We start from the raw sequence: 26,414 nt of genomic DNA, 5'->3' as shown, positions 1-26,414 counted from the left end.
TGTTGGGATCATCATAGTTTTCCCAGAAATGTCCTAATTAGTGCTGCTAATGAGCTTGTTGAGCCTCAGGGTGAAGGCAGAGCTCAGCGAGTCTGGAATCACACTTTTTCCCCCCCTCCTCACCCCTTCAGCACAGAGTCAGGTCCCGAGATTTATTGCAGTTGCTGTCATGCAGCTCCTGTCTAGAAAACACTGTACAAAGCACCCACACTTTAAAAAACCAAAGGAAAACACGTGGAAAACACATGGAAACAACACAAAGGGAGGGGACACGAGTGCTGTGGAGGTTGGGGGTGGGGGGCTGAGCTCTAGGGGGAATCCTCTGGCCTCGGATCAGTCGGAGTCGCTGTCGCTTTCCGCCTCCTTCACGTCTACACTGAACTTGTACTCCTGGTCACAGCCCATGTAGGCGTCACTCATGAAGTACAATGTGTAGTTGTGAGTCCCCGTGGCTGGAGCCACGAAATCCAGCTTGACCTGGGTGGGGAGGGGGAGGTGTTGGGATGGCAGCAGGGACAGAAGGGAAGGTGCCCAGTGCCACCCCCGGTGCCACCCCCTACTCACCTTGGCCTTCTGTTGCAGCGTCAGGCGCTTGATGGAGATGAGGCTGTTGGACTTGGAGTCTCCGATCACCACCCACCAGCCCTCCTCACGTTTCTGAGGGGGAGGGAGGAGCAAACAGGTGAGATCTGGGGACAATTCCCCCCCTCCCCAACCTGCCACCCCAGTGTCACCATACCTGAGGGAACAGGGGTGCGATGACAGGCCCTGTGACCTCCTCCTCACGCTCCAGCTGCACCAGCACCACCACGGGCCCTCCACTGCAGGAACAGAACCACAGAATCGTGGAATGGTTGGGGTTGGAGGGACCTTAAGTTCCACCCAGCTGGAGGGACCCCAAGGCCACCCACCTGCGGATGCTGTCCTTGTCCACCACCTCGTAGGACAGCTCGATGTTGGGGTAGCGGTTGCAGAACCGGGCGACATCGGCGATCTGGGCATCTGAGAGCTGCAGCAGCGCGTTCCTGTCCTCGTCCTCCATCTCCATGATGTCAAACACGCTCTCCACACCCTGCAAGGAGGGATTTTTTCAGCCTGGAGCTTCCCGGCACTCCGAGGGCAGGACCCTGGTGCTCCTCCCACCAGGATTTACCTTGTCCGTGCAGCGCTTGATGTGCTCCGAGGTGAAGTGAGGCAGCTGCTTGAGGTAGGAGTCCTTGGACCACATGGCCTGGGTGACCATCTGGGCCAGCTCCATGGCGGCCAGAGCTGGGCTCAGCCACCCATTGCTGGACAGCACGTCCACGCAGGCCTGGATCAGCCGGATCGCCTGGACATGGGGGACAGGAACGGGTTAAGGGGTGGAGACGGTGACACGGGGAGTTGGGTTGGTGTGCCCAGGGTTTGGTAGCGGAGGGGCTACAGGGTTGGATTCAGTGAGAAACTGCCAGAAGTTTGCCCCATGTCCAGTAGAGCCAATTCCAGCAGACCCAGGACAGACCCACCACTGGCCAAAGCTGAGCCCAGCAGGAATGACAGTTACACCTCTGGGATAACATGTTTAAGGAAAAAGTAATGGCACAGATTAACTGGGTGCAGGGAGGAGCAGAGTGAGAACATGTGAGAGGAGCAGCCCTGCAGAGCAGGAGGAGCAACATGGTATGAACTGACTGTGACCCCCATTCCCATCTCTGGAGGTAGGAGGGAGAGCCTGGGAAGGAGGGAGGGGAAAGTGTTTTTTGAAGACTTCTTTAACTTTTCATTATCCTGCTCTGATTTGGTTGGTAATAAATTCAATTCCTATCCCCAGTTCGAGTCTGTTTTGCCCATGGAGGTGATTAATGAGGGATCTCTCCCTGTCCTTATCACAACTCATGGACCTTTCCCTATATTTTCTCTCCCCTGTCCAGTTGTGGAGGGCAGTGACAGAGTGGTTTTGGTGGGTCCCCCAGCCCCACCTTGCTGAGGATTTCCTCGGTGTCTGACTGCAGCTCCGCACTCAGCTGCATCCGGGACAGGTGGGCCTGGAGCAGCAGGTTGGTCTTGACGTGGGGATCATTGAATTTGGGGTTGGTCAACTTGTGGGGGACCTTTTGGGACAGCTGTGGGAAGAAATGATTAACTCATCAGTGCTTTACCCCGAAAACATGGACAATTCCATCCCTAGGGTGATGCAGAGAAACCACCTTTTGGAATCACAGCATTAATTAGGATGGAAAAGAGCTCTGAGATCACAGAATTGCAGAATTAATTAGGTTGGAAGAGACCTCCAAGGTCACTGAGTCCAACCTGTGACCAATCCTCACCTTGTCACCCAGCCCAGAGCACTGAGCACCATGTCCAGTCGTTCAGAAATTCCCCCCTGAGCCTCACCTGGCGCAGCAGGTTGTCCTCGTGGTGCCGGATGGGGATGTTCTCGTACTCAGCGGCGTTGGAGATGATCTCAATGAGCCCTCTCACCTTGGTCTTGGCATTAAGGGACATGCTGAAGAGCTCTGGGGAAGGAAGGAGTGGAGACAGCACGAAAACACTAATTTTTTTCAGAGAAAAGAGGCAAAAGGATGGAGTTTTACACACCCACAGCACCTTCTCTGTCACCTGCGGCACTGGATCAGGGACAGAAGGCAGGTGTGGTGCCTGTCCCTGGGGAGCCCTCACCTATGGTGGTGTAGTTGATGTAGTAGTAGGCAGCAATCATGCCCAGGTTCAGAGGAGCCACATCCATCTCATCTTCGATGCTGATGCATTTGGACTGCTCCAGGTCGCTCAGGGTCTGCTCCACCAGCTCGGAGAGGTGATCTGAAAGGTGCCTGTGGGACACACCTGTGGGTACAGCAGAGCTCAGAGACTTTACAGGAAGGGCAAAAAAAGCTGCAGAGCCCACAGGCAGAGGGTCCCTGATACCCTCAGCCCTCTCTGCCCACCTTGCAGGTTGTAGTAATTGGGGTTCTGGGTCATCCTACGGTACAGGAAGGTCCACGTGAGATAATCCACCGCATCCTGCTTGTTCTCGATGGTCTTGGTGACGATCTCAGCGTTGAAGTGGTCGTGCATGCAGTGATCCAGGTGGGATTCCACTGGCAGGGGCTCGTACAGGAACTTCTTGAAGAAATCCTACAGCCAGGGCAGGAGGGAAGGGGTAAATAAACCTCCAAAATCCCAGAGCGACTCCCAGGTCACAGCGCTATTGGGAGGGTTTGGGTCATCTCCACAGCTCTGAGTGAGGGTTAACCATCAGCTGGGAGAGAAACATCTGCCTCCACACCCTAGGAAGATATTTGAAGACCAGGAACGTGCTCCAGCCCTCACCCACCTTCTTGGACCCCTGGCACATGATGACACAACGGCCCTCGTCATCCTGCAGTGGGCGGTTGGCATGGCCCACCATCTGCAGCACGTCGTAGATGGGGTAATCCACATACCTGGGCAGGGACAGAGGGTGAGCAGAGCTCCAAGGAGAGCTCCCAGGGATCCCCTTGGGCAGGAATGAGGCCCTGTGGGACTGGGGGGCTCCACTCACGCATGGATCTTGCCGTTGTAGTACTGGGTGTCCATGATGATCACCAGGTGGGCCGCGATGTTCATGCCCCAGCACAGGCTGCGGGAGGCCACCATCACCTGGACTGCGCCTGGAAGGGGAACAGGGAGGGTGCTCAGCATTTTTGCAGGGCACTGGAATTGGGGGGGAGAGAGATCTGTGGGGTTCCGTGCTCCCCAGAGGGGTCTGGGAATACAGGGAGGTGCAGGAAAGGTGGGGGGTGATGTTTAAGATGGCAGATTTTTTGGATGTGAGAGGTAGAGGATCATGGAATCATGGAATAGTTAGGGTTGGAAGGGACCTTAAAGATCTTCCTGTTCCACCCCCTGCCACGGGCAGGGACATCTTCCACTATCCCAGGTTGCTCCAAGCCCTGTGCAACCTGGCCTTGGACACTTCCAGGGATCCAGGGGCAGCCACAGCTGCTCTGGGAATTCCATTCCAGCCCCTCCCCACCCTCACAGGGAAGAATTCCTTCCTACTATCCCATCTAACCCTGCCCTCTGTCAGTGGGAAGCCATTCCTCCTTGTCCTGTCCCTCCAGGCCATTGTCCAAAGTCCCTCTCCAGCTCCTGGAGCCCCTTTAGTCTCTGGAAGGGGCTCTCAGGTCTCTGTTAGAAGTGCCACAAAGCTTGGACAAGGTGTCATCTCCAGTCCCAAGACTTTGGGCACTGTTGAGCTCCAAGGAAAAGGGTTCCAGGCCCTGTCCCCACCCCACCCCTTACCAGAGCTGAAGAGCTGCTCCACCACACGTCGTTCCATGGCCGTGAGCCCCTCGTGCAGGTACCCAACCCCGTTCACCAGTGTCTCCTTCAGAGTGTTGTCATTCAGCTTGTCCAGGTACGGCACCAGGTCCTTCTCTGCGCAGTGCAGGAACCTGCCCGGGAACCATGGAATGGTTTGGGTTGGAAAAACCCAGTAAGATCATTGAGTCCAACTGTTCCCCCAGTGCTGCTCAGGCCACCACTGACCATGTTCACAAGTGCCACCATGGATGGGGACTTCACCCCTGTGCCAGGGCTGGACAGCCCTTTCCATGAAGGAATTTCCCAATATCCAACCTGACCTTCCCCTGGCACAGCTTGAAGCCATTTCCCCTTGTCCTGTCCCTTGTTCCCTGGGAGCAGAGCCCGACCCCCCCAGCTCCCCCGCCTGTCAGGGAGCTGCAGAGAGTGAGAAGGTCCCCCCTGAGCCTCCTTTTCTCCAGGCAGAGCCCCCCCAGCTCCCTCAGCTGCTTCCCCAGCTCCGTCCTCTTCCCTGGACACGCTCCAGCCCCTCGCTGGGGTGCGAGTCCCCCTGTGATGTCCCCCCAGGCGCCCCATGTCCCCCCCCAGGTGCCCCATGTTCCCCCCAGCCCCATGTCCCCACCTCTGGCGCTGCACATCCGAGGCACAGGTGGTGAGGATGTTGATGGCCGTGAGCCGGGTCTGTTTGCGGGAGGGCACGAAGACAATGACGGGTTTTTTGGGCGAGTGCTTCATGACAGCATGGTACACAGGCTTGGCCATGGACAGCAGCCGCGTCTGCGTGTGGCTGATGTTGAAGCCCTGTCCAGGGAGAGTCACCAAAACAGTTACTTTTTCTTTAAAAATATAGATATTGTATTATAATCACATTATAGTCACGTTATAATCACATAATCACACGATAACCACATTATAAAATATATTAATAGTCTTGTGCCAGCTGCCTTAATTACCTGTATCAGTGATTAGTTAATGTGGACTAGGAGACAGTTTTGGGAACAAGGGTTGTGTGTCAGAGCAAAGAAGGCAATAATAATTGCAATAATATATAACAATGCAATATAATAAAATAATAACTTATATTTTTATTAATTAATTAATTTATAAACCCCAATCATTCAGTGTCCTTTCACTCTAATCTATCCCAAAAGGATTACTAACAAGAATCAATGAAACAAGAATTAACAATAACAGGAACTAACAACAATCCCAAGGGATTATTAACAACAACAAGAATTAACAACAATCCCAAGGCACCATCCCCCTCCGGGGCAGGAGGCACACGGGTGCCATTCCCATCCCTACCTGGATGTGCAGCTCCAGGGGCACGGGGCGCACGTTAGGGTGGAAGTTGAAGGTGGAGGTGGCACTGCAGCCCAGCCAGTGGGCCACGTCCTTGGCGTTGGACAGGGACGAGCTGAGGGCCACGATGCGGATCGGCCGCTCGATCTGAGAGGAGATGTAGCGCATCCGGGAGCAGATCACCTCCAGCACGGGCTGTGGGGACACACCTTGGAGTGGGAATGGGGACACAGAGAGCTCCCTGCTGGGGACAGGTGGGAGATTCCAGGGGATGCCCCTCCTGAGCTTCCCAAGGGATACAGCTCTCCTATGCCAGCCCATGGGAGAATTCCCAGCTGGGGAAGTTGAGCTGAGACTGGATACAGCATCAATCCACCCCATTCCCAGCAAGGAAAGCTGATTGGACCTGGATACAGGATCAATCCACCCCATTCCCAGCAGGAAAAGCTGATCCAGACTGGACACAGCACCAGTCCACCCACCATGAGGGACATCCCCCAAGGAGAAGCACTTTCTCCCCTCCCCAACTCACCCCATTTTCCCCCCCAATCAGGTGCACTTCATCCACGATGAACAGGTTCACGTTCTGGACATTCTTCCTCTGCTTCCAGCGGCGGGACAGGATGTCCCACTTCTCCGGGGTGCTGATGATGATGTTCCCTTTTCCCAGCAGCTTCAGGTCGGTGCTGGTTTCCCCCGTCAGCAGAACCACCTTCTTGTTGAGGCGCTCCTGGAACTTCTCGTACCAGTCCATGAAAACCTGCCAACGAATGAGAAAGATGCTGCTGTTACCCTCAAATTCCTACCAAATTCCTGATGCAGGCTGGCAGTGGGATAGTGCCTCTGCTCCCTCAGGGAGGACACAATAATCAGATAACTCTGGAGTTATCCCAAGGGTTGTGACAGCAAAGAAGGGATGAGGAAAATGAAACAGGGGATGAGGATGGAAATCAAAGCTAAGATAAGGCCCCAGGTATTCCCAGGATGTTGGACCCACCTGCTCTGCCAGGGCCTCCATGGGAGTGATGTACACACAGCGTCCCTCGGAATTCTGGAGCAACATCCTCAGGATGGCAAACTCGGCGCAGATGGTTTTCCCACTCCCCGTGGGGGCTCCCACAAACACATTGTCGTCGCTGTTGTAAACTGTGTTGAACACTGGGGACACAGGGACAACCAGTTCAGTGAAAATCCCCATGGATTTCTGGGAATGGGATGGGAAAACATGGTCTGGATCCAGCCTACACAAGAGGAGCTCCGGAAAAGGCTGTTTAGGGAGTTTTAGCCTAGGATTCACTGAGCAAAACAGGTTCTAATCTGTGACAGGAGCTCCCAAGTGGGAATTCCCCACTCCAGGCAGGGAAACTCCAAGAGGGAAGCTCCCAACTTCATCCCTGCAAGCAGCAGAGCTGGAAAAGTTTGGGCACAGCATCCAGGAGCAAATCTGCTGCTTCAGGAATGTGCCAAAGATCCTCTGGAGGAAGATTTTGAGACATCAAACCTCGCAGGCTCCAGGAGGTTGAGGGAGACATCATTTGGTATGAAATTCCTGACTTCACACGGATAAATCCCACAAAAACAAGGCTGGATGGGGCTGGGGGGGCAGCTTGAAGGAAGTGAAACACCCACCCTGGGTCTGGATGGGGTTGAAGAAGGGGAACTTGTCCTGGTAGAGGCTCTCGAAGGCGCTGTTCCGCAGGGCTGACACGGGCAGGGGCTGCAGGTCCAGCAGCTCTGTGGGGGGGGGATACTTCTCTGGGAGGATCAGGTGCCGGAAGGAAACGGGCAGCTGGGTCTCACAGGCTGTCACACACACAAAAACACATTTTCACCTTCAAAACCACTCCCATGGGTCCATCTCTACACAAAAAACCATATTTTCAGCTCCAAAATCCTTTTCATGGCTCCCTCCCTACCTGCACAAACATATTCCCCTCCAAACCCACTCCCACAGCTCCACCCCTGCACTCCCGCTGTCAATGGGTCCTCCAGTTCTGTTGTCACTTGGATTCCAGGAGGTTTTTCCTCCAGAAAAGCACTCAGGGGGAGGATTGTCCAACCCCTGAGGCCCTTGGGGGAAGCACTGGGGTGCTCTGGGGTGAGGGGACTCACAGAGCCAGCGATCGGAGACCACCCGGATGAAGTACTGGGGGGGCAGTGGCTCAAACACAGGCACAAAGAAGGTCACCAGGTGCTCGTCCTGGGCATACTTGGATTTCAGCAGGAAGTACTCGTGGTGCAGAATCACCTCACTGTCTACATCCTCCACCAGGATCCAGAAGGCCTCGGATGAGCCGTGGACCTGAGCAGGGACAGATCTCACCTTCAGGGCACAGCCCAGAGCCCCCAGTTCCAGACAACCAGCAGCTGTCCCACAGCAACCCAGACCCAAAAATGCCCTTTTTCCAGCAAACAGGGTATTTACTCTGATGATTTTCACAAACAAGTCCCCAAAAATGCCCTTTTTTAAACCAGAGTATTTTCCCTCATGATTTTCACAACTCAGCCCCCAAATTCCCCCTTTTCCCTGCCACCCTGATGATGTTTGGAGGCAGAACTCACCTTCTCATCCCACTGGAAGTCAGGAGCGATGGTGAGCTCCACTTTGAGGGTGGAGCGGGTGATGGGCTGTAAATGCACGGACAGCTCCAGTTTGGGGAACAGATGAACATATTTGTGGATTGTTTTGCCCATTTTGGGCATCCTGATCAGTTCTCCTGCAAGAAAAAGGGGACACCGTGACCACAGCTCCCAAACTGAGGATTCCAAGCAATCCCAGCAGCTGGAAGGCACCAGGATGAAGCCTCTGCCCTCCTCCAGCTGTACCAAGACCCTCACCAGGAACAAGCCCTCCCTCTGCATCAAAACATGGAATTGGAATGGTTTGGGTTAAAACCCATCCACTCCAACCCTCTGTCAGGGGCAGAGACACCTTCCACTAGATCAAGTTGCTCCAACCTAGCCTTGGAACACTTCCAGGGATTCAGGGACAGCCACAACCCCTCTGGACAAGCTGTGCCAGTGTCCCACACCCCTTCCCAAAGGAGGGGTGGGAACAGGCAGCCCCTTCCCATGCCTCAGTACCGATTTCGTTGTGGTTCAAGTCGTAGAGTCGCTCAAAGGGGAAATTCTTCTTCTCGATTTTTTTCACCACCTCCTCAGGCAGCTTCTTGAACTGGCGCAGAGGACACATGGATTGCCACCTGCAGGGACACCCGGATCAGACACGGGAACCCTGGGAAGCCTGGAAGCAGGACCTCCCCAGACCTCCTCACTCACATGCGCTTGTCGATCATCTTGCAGAGGTTGAGGGTCTTGTCTGTGAGTTGGGCCCAGCCCCGGTTGAGGACGATCTCAAAGATGGCTCTCATGAGCCTCCCGGCCGACTGTGGGCATGGAGCAGCTCTGTGTCAGCATATCCCACCCTTCCCTCCTTCCCACCCCAGTTCCTGACCAGCTAAAACTCATGGAATTGTTTGGGCTGGAAGGGACCTTAAAGCCCATCCAGTCTCACCCCCTGCCATGGGCAGGGACACCTTCCACTATCCCAGGTTGCTTCAAGTCCCGTCCAACCCGGCCTTGAACACTTCCAGGGATCCAGGGGCAGCCCCTTAATTATTGTGATTCCAAACCGGAGACTCCCATGAAGATCTCATTCCCATCCTGACAGGAATTACACCTTCCCACCGCTCCCAGCTCTGATTTCCAGAGGCATTTTTGAACATAAACTCAATGTCTGAGGTGGAAAGAGTTGTGGGATTAGACAGATCCTAAGGGAACATGCTCACTCCTCACCTGGGTCACATACACCATGTCAGCCATGAGGGCGAACCCCTCCAGCTTCAGCTGGGAGATAAAGGCCTGCAGGAGCACGTTGATCTGGGAAGGACAAGGAGAGGCTCTCAAGATAAATCCTGGGAAAGCTGCTTTTCCTGGTGCCATATTTCCCAGGAAAGCTGCTTTTCCTGCTACCTGATTCCCTCTCTCAGCTCCCCTCTTGGTGCCCAATACCAGTGGATTGGGATGGACACGGCAGGACAGCAGTGACCAATGGGACTGGCTGTCCCCAACCAGGGACATGGAGCACCTGCGGCTCTTTGAGCATTCCAGACACATCCAGGATGTCCCACAGAGGGAAGGGAGCAGAATTCCTTGCCCAGGGGGGAATTTGCTATGCCAGCTCTCTCCCAAGGATCCTGCTCCCCTCTAGACAGGCAGAGAAGCCCCTCCAGGGCTCACCTTGGCACTGGGCTCCTCAATGCTCTCCTTCACCGGGATGGGAACTCGCTCCAGCAGCTTCTGCAGCTCCAGCTTCTCCTCCTGCAGGAAAACAAGGCAGGAGGGATGAGATGGTCCCTCAGGGAAAGCTCTGCTTTGTTCCTGCAGCACCAGGATCTGTGTCACCCAGAACAGGCAGATTTTTCATATTTTCCCCACTTTTCTCTGCCTCGTCTGAACACTTTTCCTGCCTTCACAAAGCTGGGAGGGGGTTGTTCCAGTGGAAAAGGGTCTGGAGATCTTTTGAGGTCCTTCCAAGCAAACACTCCCTAGAGGAGAGCTCAAGCCATGACTCGGGAAGGGGGGGAACAGGAGAATTGCGACTCTTGAAGAAATTAAACTCACCAATTCCAGATCCCCCTTACTAAATAAAAGTCTGATAAGATTAGAAATGAATTCTAGAGAAATAATTCCTAAGGTTTTTATCCTGTTTCCTGGGAAACAGGCTCATGTCTGTTTTGCTCATCAGTCTTTTCCTCTCCTAGGAACTTCTGAAGATTCCAATTTCCAGCTTGGAATCACTTGGAAAGAAGTGGAAGATCAATAATACTTCCAAGTATTAAAAATATTTTATATTCTATATATTCTATATTCTGGGTCTCTCATTGCTCCTTTTATTCATAGGAATCTTTTCCTCACAATCATGTCTTTCCTTATTTCTTTAACCTGCTCCCTCACAGGGTGATGCTTCCAAGAAAGGCCTCAGAGAAAAAACAAACATGTTCCTTCCCTGAGCTTTTCCAGCCAGATTTTGGCATTAAAAATGGTTGTGAAATTAGGGATGCACATCCTGAAAGTGAGGATGCACTTCCTGAAGTCAGGAATGCACATCCTATGAACAGAAACTGGGATGACAGAGGATGAGAGAACTCGATCAGAAAAGACCTGGATAGAAAACACTGGAAAACACTAGGAAAATATGGATCAGCTATTGCAAATATACATTGCATCCTAGTTCTTTGGGCAAAAAAAAGCAGGATTGATCCCATATCCTTCCATCTTTCTCCCTGACCGCTCTGGGACCCTCATCTTCTTTTGCTTCTGGCTCTCCTGTAGTTTTGTTGTTGTTGTTTGGCTCCGTACCTCCCTCACAGTGATGTTCCGGAATTCCGAGGACAGGGAGAAGACCCGGAAGAGCTCAATCTCGCTCAGGGTGGGTTTCAGGAGCTGGTTGTAGGTCTGCACGGTCTCGTTGGTGATGTAGTAGTGGCTGGCAATGCGGCCCAGCTCCGTCACCTGGGGGGACAAGGCTCAGATTCCAACTGCTCCTGGCACAGGCTGGATGAGAACAGGGCTGCAGCAGGGAAAATGGCTACAGGAAAAACTCCTAGGCTGCAAACATCCCAGGAAAGCTGCTTTTCTTGATTCCTGATTTCCCAGGAAAGCTGTTTTTCCTGGTGCCTAATTCCCCTTTCTTGTCTCACTCTCTCTGAAGCAACGGAAATGCAACAGGAATGGGAATCTGCCCAGGAGGCAGCAGCAAACACAAAGCAGGTTTGAGGGCCAGGTGTTATCCCAGGTGTTATCCCAGGGCCAAGTGTTATCCTGTGCCACCTCCCTGGAACCACAGACATGCCCAGAGGCATTCCTTGAGATCCGTGTTTAACTGTATCCCTTCTCCCAGCCAGGGGATGCTCTGTTGGTTCCCAGTACCTTCCCCAGGGGCTGCCTCACCTGGAAATTCCCAGTTTTCTTGTCGTACTTCACCAGGTTGTTCTTGTCCAGCATCAGGGCCGCGGTGTGCACCAGATCCAGGCGCCGCTGGTCCAGGAGCGGATCTGCCTTCAGGTCGTCATGGGAGATTCCATAGAGGGTTGGGGAGCGCAGCATCCGGATGTACAGGTAGGTATAGCCCAGCCAGTTCACTGCATCCTGAGGGAACACCAACACCATCCCATGAACACAGCCCTTGGAAATCACAGGTGATGTTCCAGCTCAGAGCCAGGTGCTCCAGATCTGACACAGAGCCTGATCCCAGCTCGATCCCACTGGATCACACTAAACCAGAGCATGGAAGCCCATCAGGACCACCCACAGCTTCTCTCCTGCACCAGAAAAATATTAAGGAATTAAAATCCAAAAAAACACCCATCTTCCACATGCAGATTTTTCCCTGAGTGTCCTTTTCCACATGGAAAACTTCACTCTCAGTGACAGAAGCATCCAGTCTGCACCTGATTCCCCACCCAGTAATTACCATAGCTCCAAATCTCTTATCTCCTCCCAGTTCCCACTGGGTGCTAACCAAGGGCACAAATCCCTGAGGAAAGCAGAGATTCCCACTCACCTTGGCATTCTGGACATTCCCAAGGACAGTCTCTGCATTCAGCATGTCCGGGAGCTTTGACACCATCTGGCTCTCGATGGGGAGCTGTTGGTTGAGCAGGGACAGGTAATACTGGAGCTCGCCATGGGATGTGATAAGAATTCCCTCTCCTTTGGTGTCGTACTGGGGTCTCCCAGCACGTCCCAGCATCTGAAAATGGGAAAATGAGGTCAGCAAAACATCAAAGCTTTGGAATTCCATTGTTTTGGTTGGAAAACACCTCCAAGATCATCAAATTCAACCATCAAACAAGGAATTTCTCTTTGCTGCCATGCCCTGGGGCTTTTCTGCCAGATTGCTCAGCCTGCTGCTACTTCCAGCTGGCAGGAGACACATGGAAATAGCTCAGATGTGTCTGGGCAAGGAATTATGGAGGAATTATTTGTCCGGAACACAGGGACTGTCTGACAGGAAAGAATAGGGAGCGAGCGCACGGAGAAGACACAAACAGAGATTTTAAATGTGGGATCCGAGGAAGGGAAAATCCTGCCCCGGGGTCCTGGTGGTTTCTTTGTTCCCAGAAGTTCACCTGGAGGATGTCCAGGGCTCCCAGCTCGGTCCAGCGCCCCTTCTCTGGGCTGTACACCTGAGTCCCCTTGATGATGACGGTGTGGGCAGGAAGGTTCACCCCCCAGGCCAGGGTGGCTGTGGAGACCAGCACCTGCAGGAAAAAACAGCGATCAAAGCCAGGTACAAACCTCTTCCCAAGGAAAACATGGATCTAAATGCTGGGCCCAACTCCAGACAAGTACAAAAGGGATAAAGACTGGGAAATGGGACTGTCTTCACAGCTGAGCATGGAAGGAGAGGTGAACAGAGGGATCTTTACCCAAATTTTCTGAGAAACCAAAAAAAAAATCCTTCCATTTATCCCATGGCCAGGAAATTTTGGATGAGGTTTTGCCAAAGTGGCATTTGAGGAGGAACCAGCTCTGGGACAGAGCTCTGGCTGAAATCACCTGAAATTCCTGCCCTCTCCCCTCCTGGCCACATGTTTTTACCTATTTTATTCCTACTCTTCAGAAAAATCAGCCAGGCCAAGGGGATAAATCCCTGCCCTCTCTTCTCCTGACCAAATGCTTTAAGTCTCTATTTGGATCCTATTCTTCAGGAAAGTCAAGGCTGCCTCCAGCAGCAGAGTGGGATGGGGTTGGCTACCCTTGATCCTCGGGATTTTGCCCCAAAAAGGCCATTGGAAAACACAGACTGTGTTTTTTGTGAAGAGCCTGCCCTGGCTAAAGCTATGACTCCTCCTGGAAGTGCTCCTGGCTCACCTGGATGTGCTTGTCAGCAAACAGATCCTCCACCAGCGTCCGGTCCACGCGGGTCATCCCGGCGTGGTGGATGGCAAAGCCGTAGGGCAGGAGATCCTTCAGCTCCAGGTTCTGTGGCATAAACACAACCAGCTCTGGGGTTTCTACCCAGGGAGAAAACAAGGTGGAGCATCCCAGGGGAAAGGCTGTGAATCTGCACCAAACTGGTAGGATGTTTATAATGGAAAAGCCTTCTAAGATCATCGAGTCCAACCATTCCCCCAGGACTACCAAGGCCACCCCTAACCCATGTCCCCAAGTGCCACATCCCCAGGGATGTTAAATCCCCCCAGGGATGGGGGCTCCACCCCTGTGCCAGGGCTGAATGGCCTGTTCCATGAAGGAAATTTCCCCAGTATCCAATCCAGTCTATCCAATCTCACCTTGCACTGCTCAGCTTCCGTCCTCAGGACTTCGGTGGAGGCTGAGCCCTCCCGCAGGAAGAGGCCCAGGGTGTCCTTCTCCAGGCACATGTCCCTGATGGCCCTGGCTGTCTTCCCAGTCTCCTTCCTGGAGTGCACAAATACCAGGACCTGTCAAACAAGCAGATGAGACATCACTGAGCAAGGAATCACTGTGGCAGCTCCTGAAAAAGATGCCCAACCCAACCTGTTCCTGGTGCTCAGGGTAAGGAGAGACCTGGAATTAATCCAGATGTGGCTGCACATAGAGCTCCTGATTTAATAGGGCAGCACACCAAAATTCCCTCATCCTAAAAGGACTATCCCTACATTAATCAGAGCTGGCACAGAGAAAACTGTTCCTTCTCCCCTCACGGACCTCCCCTCTACTGCAGCTTCTCCAGAGCAACAGGAGCTCAGAGGGGATTAAGTGTGTCAAGAATGAAGTCTCCAACCTGGTTCTTCCCAGCATGCTCCATAATCTTCTCATAAACAATCTCATTCATGATCTGGAAGCGTTTGATGGCTTTCTTCTCTGTGATGCCAACATAGGTCTGCTCCAGGGGCACTGGGCGGAAGCTGTGGGGGAAAAAAAACCCAACCCATCAAAGAGAAAATGAGAGAAAAAACCCTCCCACAAAGGTCAAAAGGTATCCAAAGGCATCCTGCTTTTTGGCCAGCTCAACTCCTTTGTGCCTTGATGTACTCAGAGCTCTGATGGCTCTAGCTGAGCCATAAGGACCAGCCACAATCCCTCCTGATTCCTGGAATCCATTTGCTACTCAGGGAGCAAAGAGGGTGTTCTGGGAACTACCATCATCCTAGTTTAGGCTTCCTTCCAGCAGCTCCTGCTGCCCACAGGGGTGGCAGAGCTTCTCTGCCTTCTCCCAGCACCTTCCTGCAGGGATGACCATGCAGGAACATGATTTGGGGGATGTATTTAACTGCTCTAGACCCAAAAATGCTTTTAATGACCCATCAAAGAGCAACTAAACATGTGCTGAAGGCCTGGTAAGGCCCTGGCACCATCTGACAGATGGACACTCTATGCTGCTGAAGGAGGGAGGTGTAAGTCCAGCTGGAAAAGCTTTCCAAGGTACCTGTTATCAAAGTAGAACAAGCCTTTGGCTGGGTCCACCCTCAGGAATGTGGCCACGTCCTCGTAGTTGGGCAGGGTGGCACTGAGGCCAACCAGCCTCACATCCTCCTGGGTCATCTCGATGTTCCGGATGGCTCTGGCCACCAGGGACTCCAGGACGGGGCCACGGTCGTCATGCAGGAGGTGGATCTCATCCTGCACAGAGGGAATGGGAACAGGGTTATCCCTGCTCCAAACTGCCTCTTTCATTGAATTGTGGAATGGTTTGGGTTGGAAGGACCTTAAAGCCATCCAGTCCCACCCCCTGCCATGCGCAGGGACACCTTCCACTATCCCAGGTTGCTCCAAGCCCCATCCAATCCAGTCTTGGACACTTCCAGGGATGGGGCAGCCACAGCTGCTCTGGGAATTCCATTCCAGCCCCTCCCCACCCTCCCAGGGAAGGAATGTCCCATCTAACCCTGCCCTCTGGCAAGGGGAAGCCATTCCCCCTTGTCCTGACCCTACAGGCCCTTTCCAAAACCTCTTCCCCATCTTTCTTAGAAGTCCTCTTTAAGCAGGGAATTATACTTTCAAACCTTTCATCCCAAAAACCTACAAGTGGAGCAACTTGTTGATTCCCAGTCTTGGAAACTTGGGACGCCTCCAGAGATGGGCAATCCACAACCTCTCTGGAAAACCTCATCCATTTTTGGGGTGATTCCTTGGCTTTTGTGGACTGGAGCAGCTCAGCACAGGGCTCAAAGCCTGAGTGTCTCCAGAACCAAGAGACACCTTCACACATGTTCAGGAACCACAGAGATGGAGGACACAGTGCTCCCCACCCCCCTCCTCCTCCCTGCCAGGGCTCTGGAGGCCCTAGTGCTGCTCACCAGTATGACCAGTCGCACCAGCTGGGTGTAGGTCCTCTCCCCTCCCTTGCGGGTGATGATGTCCCACTTCTCGGGGGTGCACACGATGATCTGGGTCGCGCTGATCTCCTCCTTGCACAGCTGGTGGTCCCCGGTCAGCTCGGCCACGTTGATCCCGTATGTGGCCAAGCGCTGGGAGGAAACCACAGGGCAAACATGGACAGCCTCTTCCATGAAGGAATTTTCACTATATCCAATCTAAACCTCCCCTGGCATAGCTTGAGGTCGTTTCCCCTTGTCCTGTCCCTCGTTCCCTGGGAGCAGAGTCTGACTTCCTCCAGCTCCCCCCTCCTGTCAGGGAGTTGCAGAGAGCGAGAAGGTCCCCCCTGAGCCTCCTCTTCTCCAGGCTGAGCCCCCACAGCTCCCTCAGCTGCTCCTGGTGCTCTGGACCCTTTCCCAGCTCCGTCCCCTTCCCTGCACACGCTTCAGCCCCTCAATGTTTTGTCATGAGGAGCCCAAAACTGCTCCCCAAATTCAAAGTGCCTCCCAGCACAGGACATCCACCCACCCTCACCTATGTTCCAGCACGGGCAGGACCAAACCTGTCCTCACCTTCCCAAAGCTTCCCACCATCTCCTGCACCAAGGACCTCATGGGAGCAATGTAGATGATCTTGAAATCATCCACGTTGATGGTCCCGTCCATGTTGATGTGCTTCCCGATCTCCCTCAACATGCACATGAGCGCCACGTTTGTCTTCCCAGCGCCCTGGAAGGCAACACCACCAAATCCAATCAGATCCCTGGCTTCTTCAGGGGAAAGGGTCTCCCAAAGTCATCATCCTTGTGGGTTCCCCTCACACAGGCCCTGAATCCCGGGATCTCACCGTGGGAGCACAGAGCAGCAGGTTCTCATCTGACTCCAGCGCTGCACGGTACAGTTTGCTCTGGATACGGTTCAGGGTCTTAAACCCCTCAAATCCAGCCTGGGCGTATTTGGGCAACTTTTCCACAGAAACCAATTGCTGAAAAGTGGGGAGAAAAATGGGAAAACATTGAGTTCAGCCTTTGTTACAATCTCAGAGGCTGCAGGGCAGATGTGGGATCTCGAGGACAGCCTGGTGAGCAGCAGCAGGGATGTCTTATTTCCAGATGGGAGGAAAATCCCTGTGCCCTGGGATCATGGAGCAGGTTAAGGAAGGATCAAACAGGGCTCATTAGTAGACACATGCACTTCAACCAGGCTAAGTTATATCTGACTACACATCAGAAGATCAAATCCCTGCTGTGCTCCTGTGGTGGGACAGATCAGACCACATTGGTGCTTCCAGCACGGATCAAAAGAAGGGATTTATCCCAATTAATCACACAGCTCCAGCCCACACGGGAAGGAGAGAGAAAAAGCAGAGCTGAGGGCTCAGCAGAGCAGCTGGACGGGGCAGAGCAGCCCCAAAACGGAAACCACTGCACAGGATGAACAGTCCACAAGTGGGAAACCAGAAATCAGGAAGTGTCTTCAGACACGTGGAAAAGAAGGGTCTGCAGGGAATGTGAGAGAGAGGAACAGCCACATCAAAGCTGCTGAGTCACAGGAAGTGTCTGTCACGGCATCAGCAACAGCTCAGGGACTCACACAATGGTTTGGGTCGGGAGGGAACTTAAAGGTCATCCTGTTCCAACCCCTGCCATGGGCAGGGACACCTTCCACTATCCCAGATTGCTCCAACCTGACCTTGGACACTTTCAGGGATGGGGCATACACTGCCTCTCTGGGAATTCCATCTCAGGCCCTCACTCCCTCACAGGGAGGAATTCCTTCCCAATATCCCACCCAAATCTCCCTTTTTCCAGTAGGAAGCCATTCCTCCTTGTTCTGTCCCTCCATCCCTTGTCCAGAGCCCCTCTCCAGCTCTCTGGGAGCCCCTTTAGGCACCGGAAGGGCTCCAAGGTGTCCCTCAGTACTAAGTAAGTGAGAACAGACAGGTCACCAACCTCTTCAGCCCCAAAAGGCTTTGGTTTCAGGGCAGGCACATGAACCTCCTCGTAGCCCTTGCGCTGCCGGCGGAAGGATCCATCCGGGAGCTGGCATCGCTTGTTGGCCATGAAGTGACTGCCCTGGGCAAACACCAGATCCTCCAAATCCAGCACCTGTCGTGGAGCCAGTGCCTGGAGACAGATGGGAAAGGGGCACAGGTTAGGGAACAACATTCTCCTGGTGTTTTCATCCTGGGATGAAAGGAAAGGAAAAGCTACTGCATCCAGCTGGAAAGCGCCTCTGGAGCACATCAGGGCCTGTTCATGGTATCTTCATGCTCATGTTACTGCAAATACCCTTTTTGCTCTGACTGAGCATGTTTCAGGAAGACTGGGAACAGATCCAAGGGTTTTACCTCTCCTCCTTGGTCCAGATCCATGGTCTCCAGGTCCGTGTCCATGCGGGACTGCCGCACACGCTCCCGGCGGGACCGCTCCTCCTGTGGGGAGAGACCAGGAATCAGCCCTGGGAACAGTCTGAGCCTCCTCCATGGGCTGCCAGGAGCTCCTGTCACACCCTGCAGGTCCTGTGCCCCCATTCCCTTTGAGCATAGGCATCCACAGAACCAGGAAAAACCATTTGTGGCAGGAAAAACCAGTGCCCTCAAGGCCAGGACATAAATGTGACATCTGGGAGAGCAGAAGAAGGGAAGCAGGAAGGGAAAACGCAGCCAGCAGCACTTCCCAATCCCAGAGACACCAAATACACAACATAACCAGGGGAGTTTCCAGCCACAAACCAGGAATGTAGTATTAATCCCATAAAACAACCCCCAAATCAGTTCTGGAAGAGCAAAGGTCAAGCAGGGGTCATCCTGCACAGCAATAATCAGGTTCAGTGTCCCATTCCAGCCCCAGAGAAGCAGAGGTGACAACCAGAGGGGTTGAGCCTCATATGGGGGAGGCCAGAGGTGAAAGAGGACACTTGAAGACAGTTCATAAATGTGGAAGTTGCTGACATGACCCTTTTCCTGGGAAAGCAGAGCCCTGCGTACCTCAAAAATAAGAAGTGGTGAAAAGATTGTCCTTTCTGAGCAGCATTTCCCACGGACTGGGGGTTCCAGCTCGGTCAGCAGCTCCTCTCTCCCACCCAAACCAACCCAGACAGTCCACAGCCAATCCCCCATCCTGCCCCAGCTTCCCCCCAGCTCACCCGGATCAGATCCTCCTTCTCCGTCTCGTGCAGCTGGTACAGGAACTTGGAGAGCTCCGGATCTGCCTCCATCTTGCCCATGATCCTTTCCTTCTCAGCTTCACTCTGGGCACTGGCCAGCAAAGTGCAGTACAGGACTGGGGGGGACAGGAGCGAGGGTGAGCCAAACAAGGGACAAACACAGGTCCAACCTTCCCAAGGCAACAGTTCAAAAGCCTTAGACTGTGGCGGAATCATGTCAGAAGAGAAGGAAGTGGAGGGGAAGATGAACATGGAGGTGTGAAGAAGGAGCTGACAGTGAGAGTGAAGGTGGAAGTGAAGGTAGCGGAGAAGGTGGAAGGGAAGGGGAGGTAGAGGTGAGGGCAGAAGGGAAGAGGAAGGTGATGGCAGAGGGTGATGGTGGAGGTGTGAAGGTGGAGGTGAAGGAGGTGAAGGAAGTGAAGATAGAGGTGGAGGTGAAGACGAAGGTCACTCACTCATCATCCGGTGCTGCCGCAGGACCTTGATGAAGTCGAAGGTGTTGAAGCCCAGGAGTAGAACCAGCTGGTTCTCACATTCCCGGTCATCACTGGCAGTCTGGGAGAAGAGATACGGAATGACCAGTAATCTCTGTGCCCACAGACCCTGGATCCCTGTCTTCCATGAAACTGAAGGCAAGAGCAGCTCAACAGCAGCGGCAAACAAGGCCAGGTTTGAGCGACTCAGCCTGAAATAACAATCTCACCTTCCCTCTAATTCCCTCTTTTCCCACCAGGCCATGATGCCCAAAACACATCAGCAACAGAATTAGGAGGGAAACAGATGCCATGGACGCTGATCTCCCAGCAAACACCAACACAAACCCAACCACCTCCCCCTCAAGAGATCCCTGTGAACTAAGACTAAGCCCAGCCTAGTCCAGTCTCGTTCACAACTCAATCTAATGTGAAGAAACCTAAATTTTTGGGGCAAATTCCTGCCTTCCAGGAAGACAGACACTTCAAGGCCGCTGTGATCCCACAGATCAGGTGTCCACTGACCTTCAGGATCTCCAGCACCTCATCTGCCTTTTTCTGGGACACGATGGCGTCATCGTAGAAGCGGCTGAGCTGCCGCTGGAGCCAGAAGGCATCGATGTCTCTGGGGTGCAGATCCTTCTTCTTGGAGCTCATCAGCTCCCCCGATGCCACGAGCTTGGGAAAAGCCCAAAAAAACATTATTTCCCTGTGGCCTTGGTGTGGTGGAGCCAGAGTTTGGGGTGTCAGAGGGATGTTCATTCTTGAACACCCATTTTGGCTGCACTCAGAGAACTCCAAGGCTCCTTTCCACCCCCAAAACCCAACAGGATCACCAATCCTGCTCCAGATGATCCCAAGCCCACGTTCCATGTGACTCACGTTGGCTGAGAGGGTGCAACGCACGACAGCCTCGTCCCCTTCCATGTCATCGTCCGACGCCTCGTCACGGACTTCCCCGTAAATGTCCTCATCCCCTTCCTGTAGAAAGCAGGAATCTGGTAAGTGGCTCTTCCAAACATCAAAGAGCAGCTTTTCATTGGCAAGAATGACTCATCTGGCAGCTCATTCCCAAGGGGAACAGCCTGACTTGTGCTTTTAGCGGGAACGTGGCGCTGCAGCTCAGGTGATGCTCCACGTGGTATTTCTACTCTAAACAGGATCTGCCAGTGACTCCTCCAACAATCCTCTATTTATCCCTCTTTTCTCTCAGCCCTTTCCAAAACCAATCCTGGAGAGCGTTTCTGTGCAACACCTCCACCCAGCGCATCCAAAACCCTCTTTTCCATCTGTCAAGTTTCCCCACGAGATCTAAATGTCACCATCTGTCTCCCATCACGCTGAGTCATGGTAAGCCTTGGATTAGTAGGATAAGCCACAAATCCTCCCCAGGCTGGGAAGTGGCATCTAAAATAATCCAGGTTCTGCCCGTAAGAGACGTCCCAGCCTGAGCCAACATCCCCTTTCTGAATGGGACAGAGGGAAATGGGACAAATGTGGTCCCTGTGGAGCCACCTCCAGCCTCATCTCCTACCTCCTCATCAGACTCAAACTGCACGTTCACCCCGTAGGTCTCATCGATGTTGTCGTCTGCAGGGAAGAGGGGAGGGAATTCAGCAGGGAATCTGGGCCACACATGCAAAACTTCCAGACCCATATCCCACCCACATCCACACCTCGGAAACACCAAAATAACTTGGTTTGGGGGCCTGGAAACCACCCCAAAGCGTTTCCCTGTGTGCCAACAGCACCAGCCACCCCTCTGCCCGGCCCCACCGCCGGAGAAGTCCCGTACCCATGTTCTGGATCTCCTTGTCCCCCCCATAGTCGGTGATTTTCTTGCCCAGGTTCACCAGGACGTGGTACCGCGTGTCATCCGTCTGGCCCAGCAGGAGGTCGATCTCCTTCCGACGCTCCTTGTCCCGCAGCTTCTCGTTCTTCAGCACAGCCAGGACCTCATCAGCTGCCCCACAAAGGATGTCCCGGGGCTGGGAAAGGGGTGACAAGCAGGGAATTCAATATGGAAAAAGTCTTGAATCTTTCTGGGCCCCCCAAGTACCAAAGAACCACTTCAGCACAATGAAATCACCATCGGAACATCCCCAAGCCCCAAAGCAGCACCAACAGAGGAAAAAAAAGGGAAGGACAACTTTTCTTGATGTCCAGAGAAGTTGTGGATGCTCCTGGATCCCTGGAAGTGTCCAAGGCCAGGTTGGACAGGCCTTGGAGCAACCTGGTCTAGCAGAAGGTGTCCCTGCCCATGGAACTGGATGGTCTTTAAGGTCCCTGCCGAGGCAAACCACTCCATGTGCTAGTTTAGATTCCATATTGGGAAGAAATATTGGATGTCCCCGGGTCCCTGGAAGTGTTCCAGGCCAGGCTGGATGGGACTTGGTCTATGGAAGGTGTCCCTGCCCATGGCAGGGGGTGGAATAGGATGATCTTGTCCCTCCAACCCAAACCATTCCATATCTCCATGAACCCATGGGATGACAGGGATAGATTAACCAATCCAAGGGCTGGATCTCTCTAACCCAGGCTGCGATCCCAGCCTCACCTGGTCCCCCAGGGCTGCCTGGATGAAGCTCAGCAGGACCTCGTAGGTCTCACGGGTCTCCTTGGTCTTGGGTTTGTAGATGATCCCAACCATCTCATCGATGCCCTCGGACAGCAGAGTGTAGCCCTTCATCTTGTTGATGTCGTGCCTGTCCTCGTCTCTCTTCCTCCTCCTGTGGACAGGAGCAGGAGCGGGACATGGAGTCAGAGCCACAAAGTACCACAAGGCTCCTTAATTTCAAAAAAAAAGGGGTAAAACTGATTGATTTTAATTTCTCCCCTTCGATTTTCAGTTCCTAACACAGAGCAAGTGACTCCAAGTGGAGAAAACTGTGTTTGTGACATGCACGTTGGGGGGGTTTGGTCTCCAGCCCTGTGCTCACATCACCACAACGTTTTCCACCTCCAAATATTCCCAACACTGGAGAAGAAAAGGGTGCGGGGAGACCTTGGAGCCCCTTCCAGTGCCCAAAGAGGCTCTAGGAGAGGGACTTTGGACAAGGGATGGAGGGACAGAACAAGGGGGAGTGGCTTCCCACTGAAAAGGGGGAGATTTGAGTGGGATATGGGGAAGAAATTCCTCCCTGTGAGGGTGGGGAGGGGCTGGGATGCAATTCCCAGAGAGGCTGTGGCTGCCCCTGGATCTCTGGCAGTGCCCAAGGCCAGGCTGGACCCTGCTCTGGTGTCAGGCCAATGGTCTTTAAGGTCCCTCCCACCCCAAACCTTTCTGTGACCCCCCAAAATCCTGTTTGGGGACAGGAATTCCCATTCCAGGCCCAGCTCCCACTCACTTGGCTCTTCTCTCCTCCTGCATCTGGGGTTTGGTCCTCTGGGCCTTGTCTCCCATGCGGGTCCCCTCGAGCTTCCCCACCAGTGACAGCACTTCACCCGTAGGCTCGTCTCGGCGCGTGCGATCGATCAGGGACCGATCGGCTTGGAGCACCAGGTTGGAGTTCTGGGGAATGGAGAACGGGGTCAGGGGGGCTCAGGGAAACCCTGAAATGGGGCTGGGAGGGGAGCAGGGAGACCCTGGAATGGGGCTCAGGGAGATGAGGATCCTGAAATTGGGTCTGAGGGGAACTGGGAGGGGTCCCAGAATGAGGCTGAGGGGGGTCAGGAGGTCCCAAAATAGGGCTGAGAAGGGTCAGAGGGGTCCTGAAAGGGGTCCCTCTATAGGGCTGAGGGTCCTGAAATGGGGCTCAGGGACACCGGGGGTCCCAAATGTGCGGCTAAGGAGGGTCAGGGGATCCTGAAATGGGACTGAGGGAGTCAGGGGGTCCCACTGGAGATCCGACCAAGGGGCCGAGGGGGTTGGAGTGGTCCCTCCATGGGAGGGGGGGGGGGCTGGGGATCCCGAAATGGGTCCCAACCTGGGGCTAAGGGGGGCCTGGGGGGTCCCGAAGGAGGGACTGAGGTGAGTCAGAGGGTCTCACCGTGGCGCTGAGGGGGGTTGACGGTACCGGGGGAAGATTCACGGCACTGGGCCCGTACTCACCGCCTTGTACTCATACTGCAGGCTCCGGGCGGTCACGTCCGCCATAGTGGGGCCGAGATGGGGGCCGAGGCCGGGACCAGGGTCAGAACCGGAGCCGGGGCCGGACGAGGCCGCACCGCCGCCGCGCCGGAACTTCCGGGTCGCGCCGCCGTTTCCGCCTGACCCGGAAAAGCGTCCGCACCCCGGGAGCGCAAGGCCGCGCCCACCCCACTCTGATTGGTTGGTGCGAGCTACACCCCGCCCCCCGGCACTGAGAAATGGCTATGATTGGTTTATCTGCTCGCCCGCCGCGCTCTGACTGGCCAGCAGATGTGTGGGTGGGGCGGAGAGTTTGAAAACGCAGGGGCGGGGCAGGGGCGGGGTCAGCTCTCCGTTCACCGCTTCCTATTGGCTGTTCCCGAGTAAGCCACGCCACCTGTTCCTGGCCCTGCCCGTTCCGCGGTGAGGGGACGCGGGAGGGCCTCGCGAGATGCTGCCCACCTTGCCAGCCCCCCGCGATCTCCTCTGCTCCTCCCAGGCGTCTGTCCTGCTCCCGGTGCCACGGCCTCGTGCTGTGTACCCCACGCGTGCCGCGGACGCTGCGCCCTCGTTATCTCTGCCCCGCTAATTAGTGGAGGAGTGCCAATGCCAGCGCCTGGAGTGGTGCCCGCCGGCCATGCCAGCCTGGCCCTGCCCCAGCAGGGACATCACCGCGGGGGTTTTGAGGCCCCTCAGTGACACGGCACCTTCCCCTTCCAGTTCCTGGGGGTCACCCAACTGTGCCACCACATCCACAGTGCCCACCTGGAGCTCATCGTCCTCCTCCCTCACCCTTGCCCAGGCAGGTACTCCAGGAAAGTATCCTAGGCAGGGACCCTGTAAAGGTATCCTGGGCAGGGATCCCGGGCAAATACCACAGACAGGATTCCTGGGCAGGGATCCTGGGAAAGCATCCTGGGCAGGTACCCAGGCAAGGACTCTGGGCAGGAACCCTGGGCAGGAACCCTGGGCAGGTATCCAGGAAAAGTACCCTGGGCATGGATCACGGGCAGGATTACTGGGCAGGTGTCCCAGTCAGGTCCCAGCTGGGCCGAACTCACCCATGCCCACAGTGCTGTGTCCAGTGGGATGCCATCGGCCTGTGCCACCCGCGGGAGGGTGGCAGGAGCTGCCAGGGCCCCGTGCCAGGGCCGGGAGGTGGCTGCTCTAATTCCTTTATTCCAGCCGGTTGTGCAGACACAAAGCAGGCATGGCCCAGCTGCTGGCACTGTCCCCTTGCCATGGGCACCAGGGGCACCAGGGCTGAGGATGGCACAGGGAATGGCACCAGGACCATGGCAACAGTGGGTGGCACCAGGGATGGCACTGGGGGTGGCTCCAGGGGTGGCACTGGGGCCATGGCAGCACTGGGGATGGCACCGGGGACAGGCACGTGGGCACACACACTGGCCCCTCCCTCACCTCTTGTCCCTCTCCCCAGGGAATTTTTCCAGGCCATGCTGGAGCTGCTGTGGGAGCCACCGGACACAAGGCCACCCCCAGGGCATGGGCACAGTCGATGGTACCATATAGGGGGAACCTGCCAGGAGGTCCAGCCCTGAACCGCCTCTTGGGACGGTTTGCAGTGCTGGCACAGCCCAGAGGGACCCAGAAGAGGCTGACCAGGAGGTGGGACCCCCCTCAGTGGGATGTGGGTGATGTGGGGCACCCCAAAATGTCCCCGTGCCTCTCTTGGTGACCCCTGTGCCCACCCACAGGGAGTCAGGCTGAGCCAAGTGGGGTTAAACCAAGCTGGGCTGAACCAAACTAGGCTGAGCTGAGCCTGGTTAAGGTGACTTGAACTGAGCTGAGCCAAACCAGGACACCCCAAACTGGACTGAGTTGAGCCTGGTTGAACTGAGCTGAACCAGGCTGAGCCAGGCCTGGGCTAAGCAAGACCAGGTTAAACTGAGCCAAGCTGAACTGAACTGAGGTGAGCCAAGCTAAGCTGACCCAGCTAGTTCCAATCTGACACAACTGGTTCTGATCCAATCTGAGCCGACTGTTTCCCATGCAATCCAACCCGATCTGACCCGATCCAAACCTGGCTGAGCAAAGCCGGGTTAAACTGAGCCAAGCCCAGCCAAGCTGAGCTGAGCTGAGCTGACTGGTTCCAATCTGATCCAACTGGTTGTGATCAGACCTCAGCAGAGCTGAGTAGAGCTCAACTGAACCAAGCTGGGCTGAGCCAAGTGGTTCCAAACAGACACGACTGGTTCTGATCTGATCCAACAGGTTCTGATCCCACCGGGCCATGATGGGGGTGCTGTGGGAGCTGGGCTGAGCCAATGGGTTCCAATACAACCCAACTGGTTCTGATCCGATCTGATCTGGGCCGGGTTGAGCTGAGCCCAGCGGAGCTGAGCTGAGCTCACTGGTTCTGGATCCGACCTGACTAGTTCTGATCCAAATCAAACTAAGCCAAACCGAGCTGAGCTGGGCTGAGCCATCTGGTTCCAATACGACCTGATTGGTCCTGGATCCGAACCGAACCGAGCTGAGCTGGGCTGAGCCAACTGGTTCCAGTACAGCCTGACTGGTTCTGATCCGATCCCACCCGAGCGGTTCCGATCCCACCCGAGCGGTTCCGATCTGACCCGACCCGACCCGACCCGCGCCCCCTCCGCGGGGCTCCGCACGTGACGTCACTGCGGGGGCGTGTCCCCGCGGAGCCGCGCGGCGCGCACCCGCCGCCGCCCCTCACGGCCGCTCCCGCCTCAGCCAGGCCCCCCCGGGCCGTCCCTCCCCCCCCTCACCGCCCCTCACGGCCGCTCCTGCCTCGGCCGAGCCCCCCCGAGCCGTCCCTCCCCC

At 54.9% G+C, this 26,414-nt stretch overlaps 1 protein-coding gene across 1 annotated transcript; it reads right to left on the bottom strand.

The window, feature by feature from the left end:
• Window positions 1-138: 138 nt before the first annotated feature.
• SNRNP200 (small nuclear ribonucleoprotein U5 subunit 200) lies at window positions 139-23,630 on the bottom strand. Its single transcript, XM_017831878.1, has 45 exons — window positions 23,586-23,630; window positions 22,882-23,045; window positions 22,092-22,263; window positions 21,330-21,522; window positions 21,069-21,124; window positions 20,417-20,515; window positions 20,060-20,212; window positions 19,517-19,616; window positions 19,041-19,177; window positions 18,244-18,327; window positions 17,846-18,019; window positions 16,741-16,878; window positions 16,467-16,622; window positions 15,876-16,046; window positions 15,005-15,198; window positions 14,360-14,483; window positions 13,887-14,036; window positions 13,465-13,575; window positions 12,720-12,851; window positions 12,152-12,340; window positions 11,539-11,736; window positions 10,948-11,100; window positions 9,826-9,906; window positions 9,382-9,465; window positions 8,866-8,972; window positions 8,671-8,789; window positions 8,149-8,303; window positions 7,699-7,888; window positions 7,216-7,389; window positions 6,584-6,744; window positions 6,119-6,346; window positions 5,590-5,781; window positions 4,907-5,085; window positions 4,264-4,415; window positions 3,521-3,629; window positions 3,314-3,422; window positions 2,925-3,114; window positions 2,659-2,823; window positions 2,374-2,495; window positions 1,959-2,102; window positions 1,154-1,330; window positions 912-1,072; window positions 740-821; window positions 565-657; window positions 139-477 (listed from the first exon to the last, which is right to left on the bottom strand). Exons 1-45 carry the CDS (start codon window positions 23,628-23,630, stop codon window positions 334-336), a joined length of 6,411 nt encoding a protein of 2,136 aa, XP_017687367.1. The 3' UTR covers window positions 139-333.
• Window positions 23,631-26,414: the final 2,784 nt, after the last annotated feature.

This window comes from Lepidothrix coronata, unplaced genomic scaffold, assembly GCF_001604755.1.
Source record: "Lepidothrix coronata isolate B3197 unplaced genomic scaffold, Lepidothrix_coronata-1.0 Scaffold197, whole genome shotgun sequence".
NCBI lineage: Eukaryota > Metazoa > Chordata > Aves > Passeriformes > Pipridae > Lepidothrix > Lepidothrix coronata.
The sequence above is the reverse complement of the archived record's forward strand: the minus strand, read 5'-3'. Positions and strand labels throughout refer to the sequence as shown.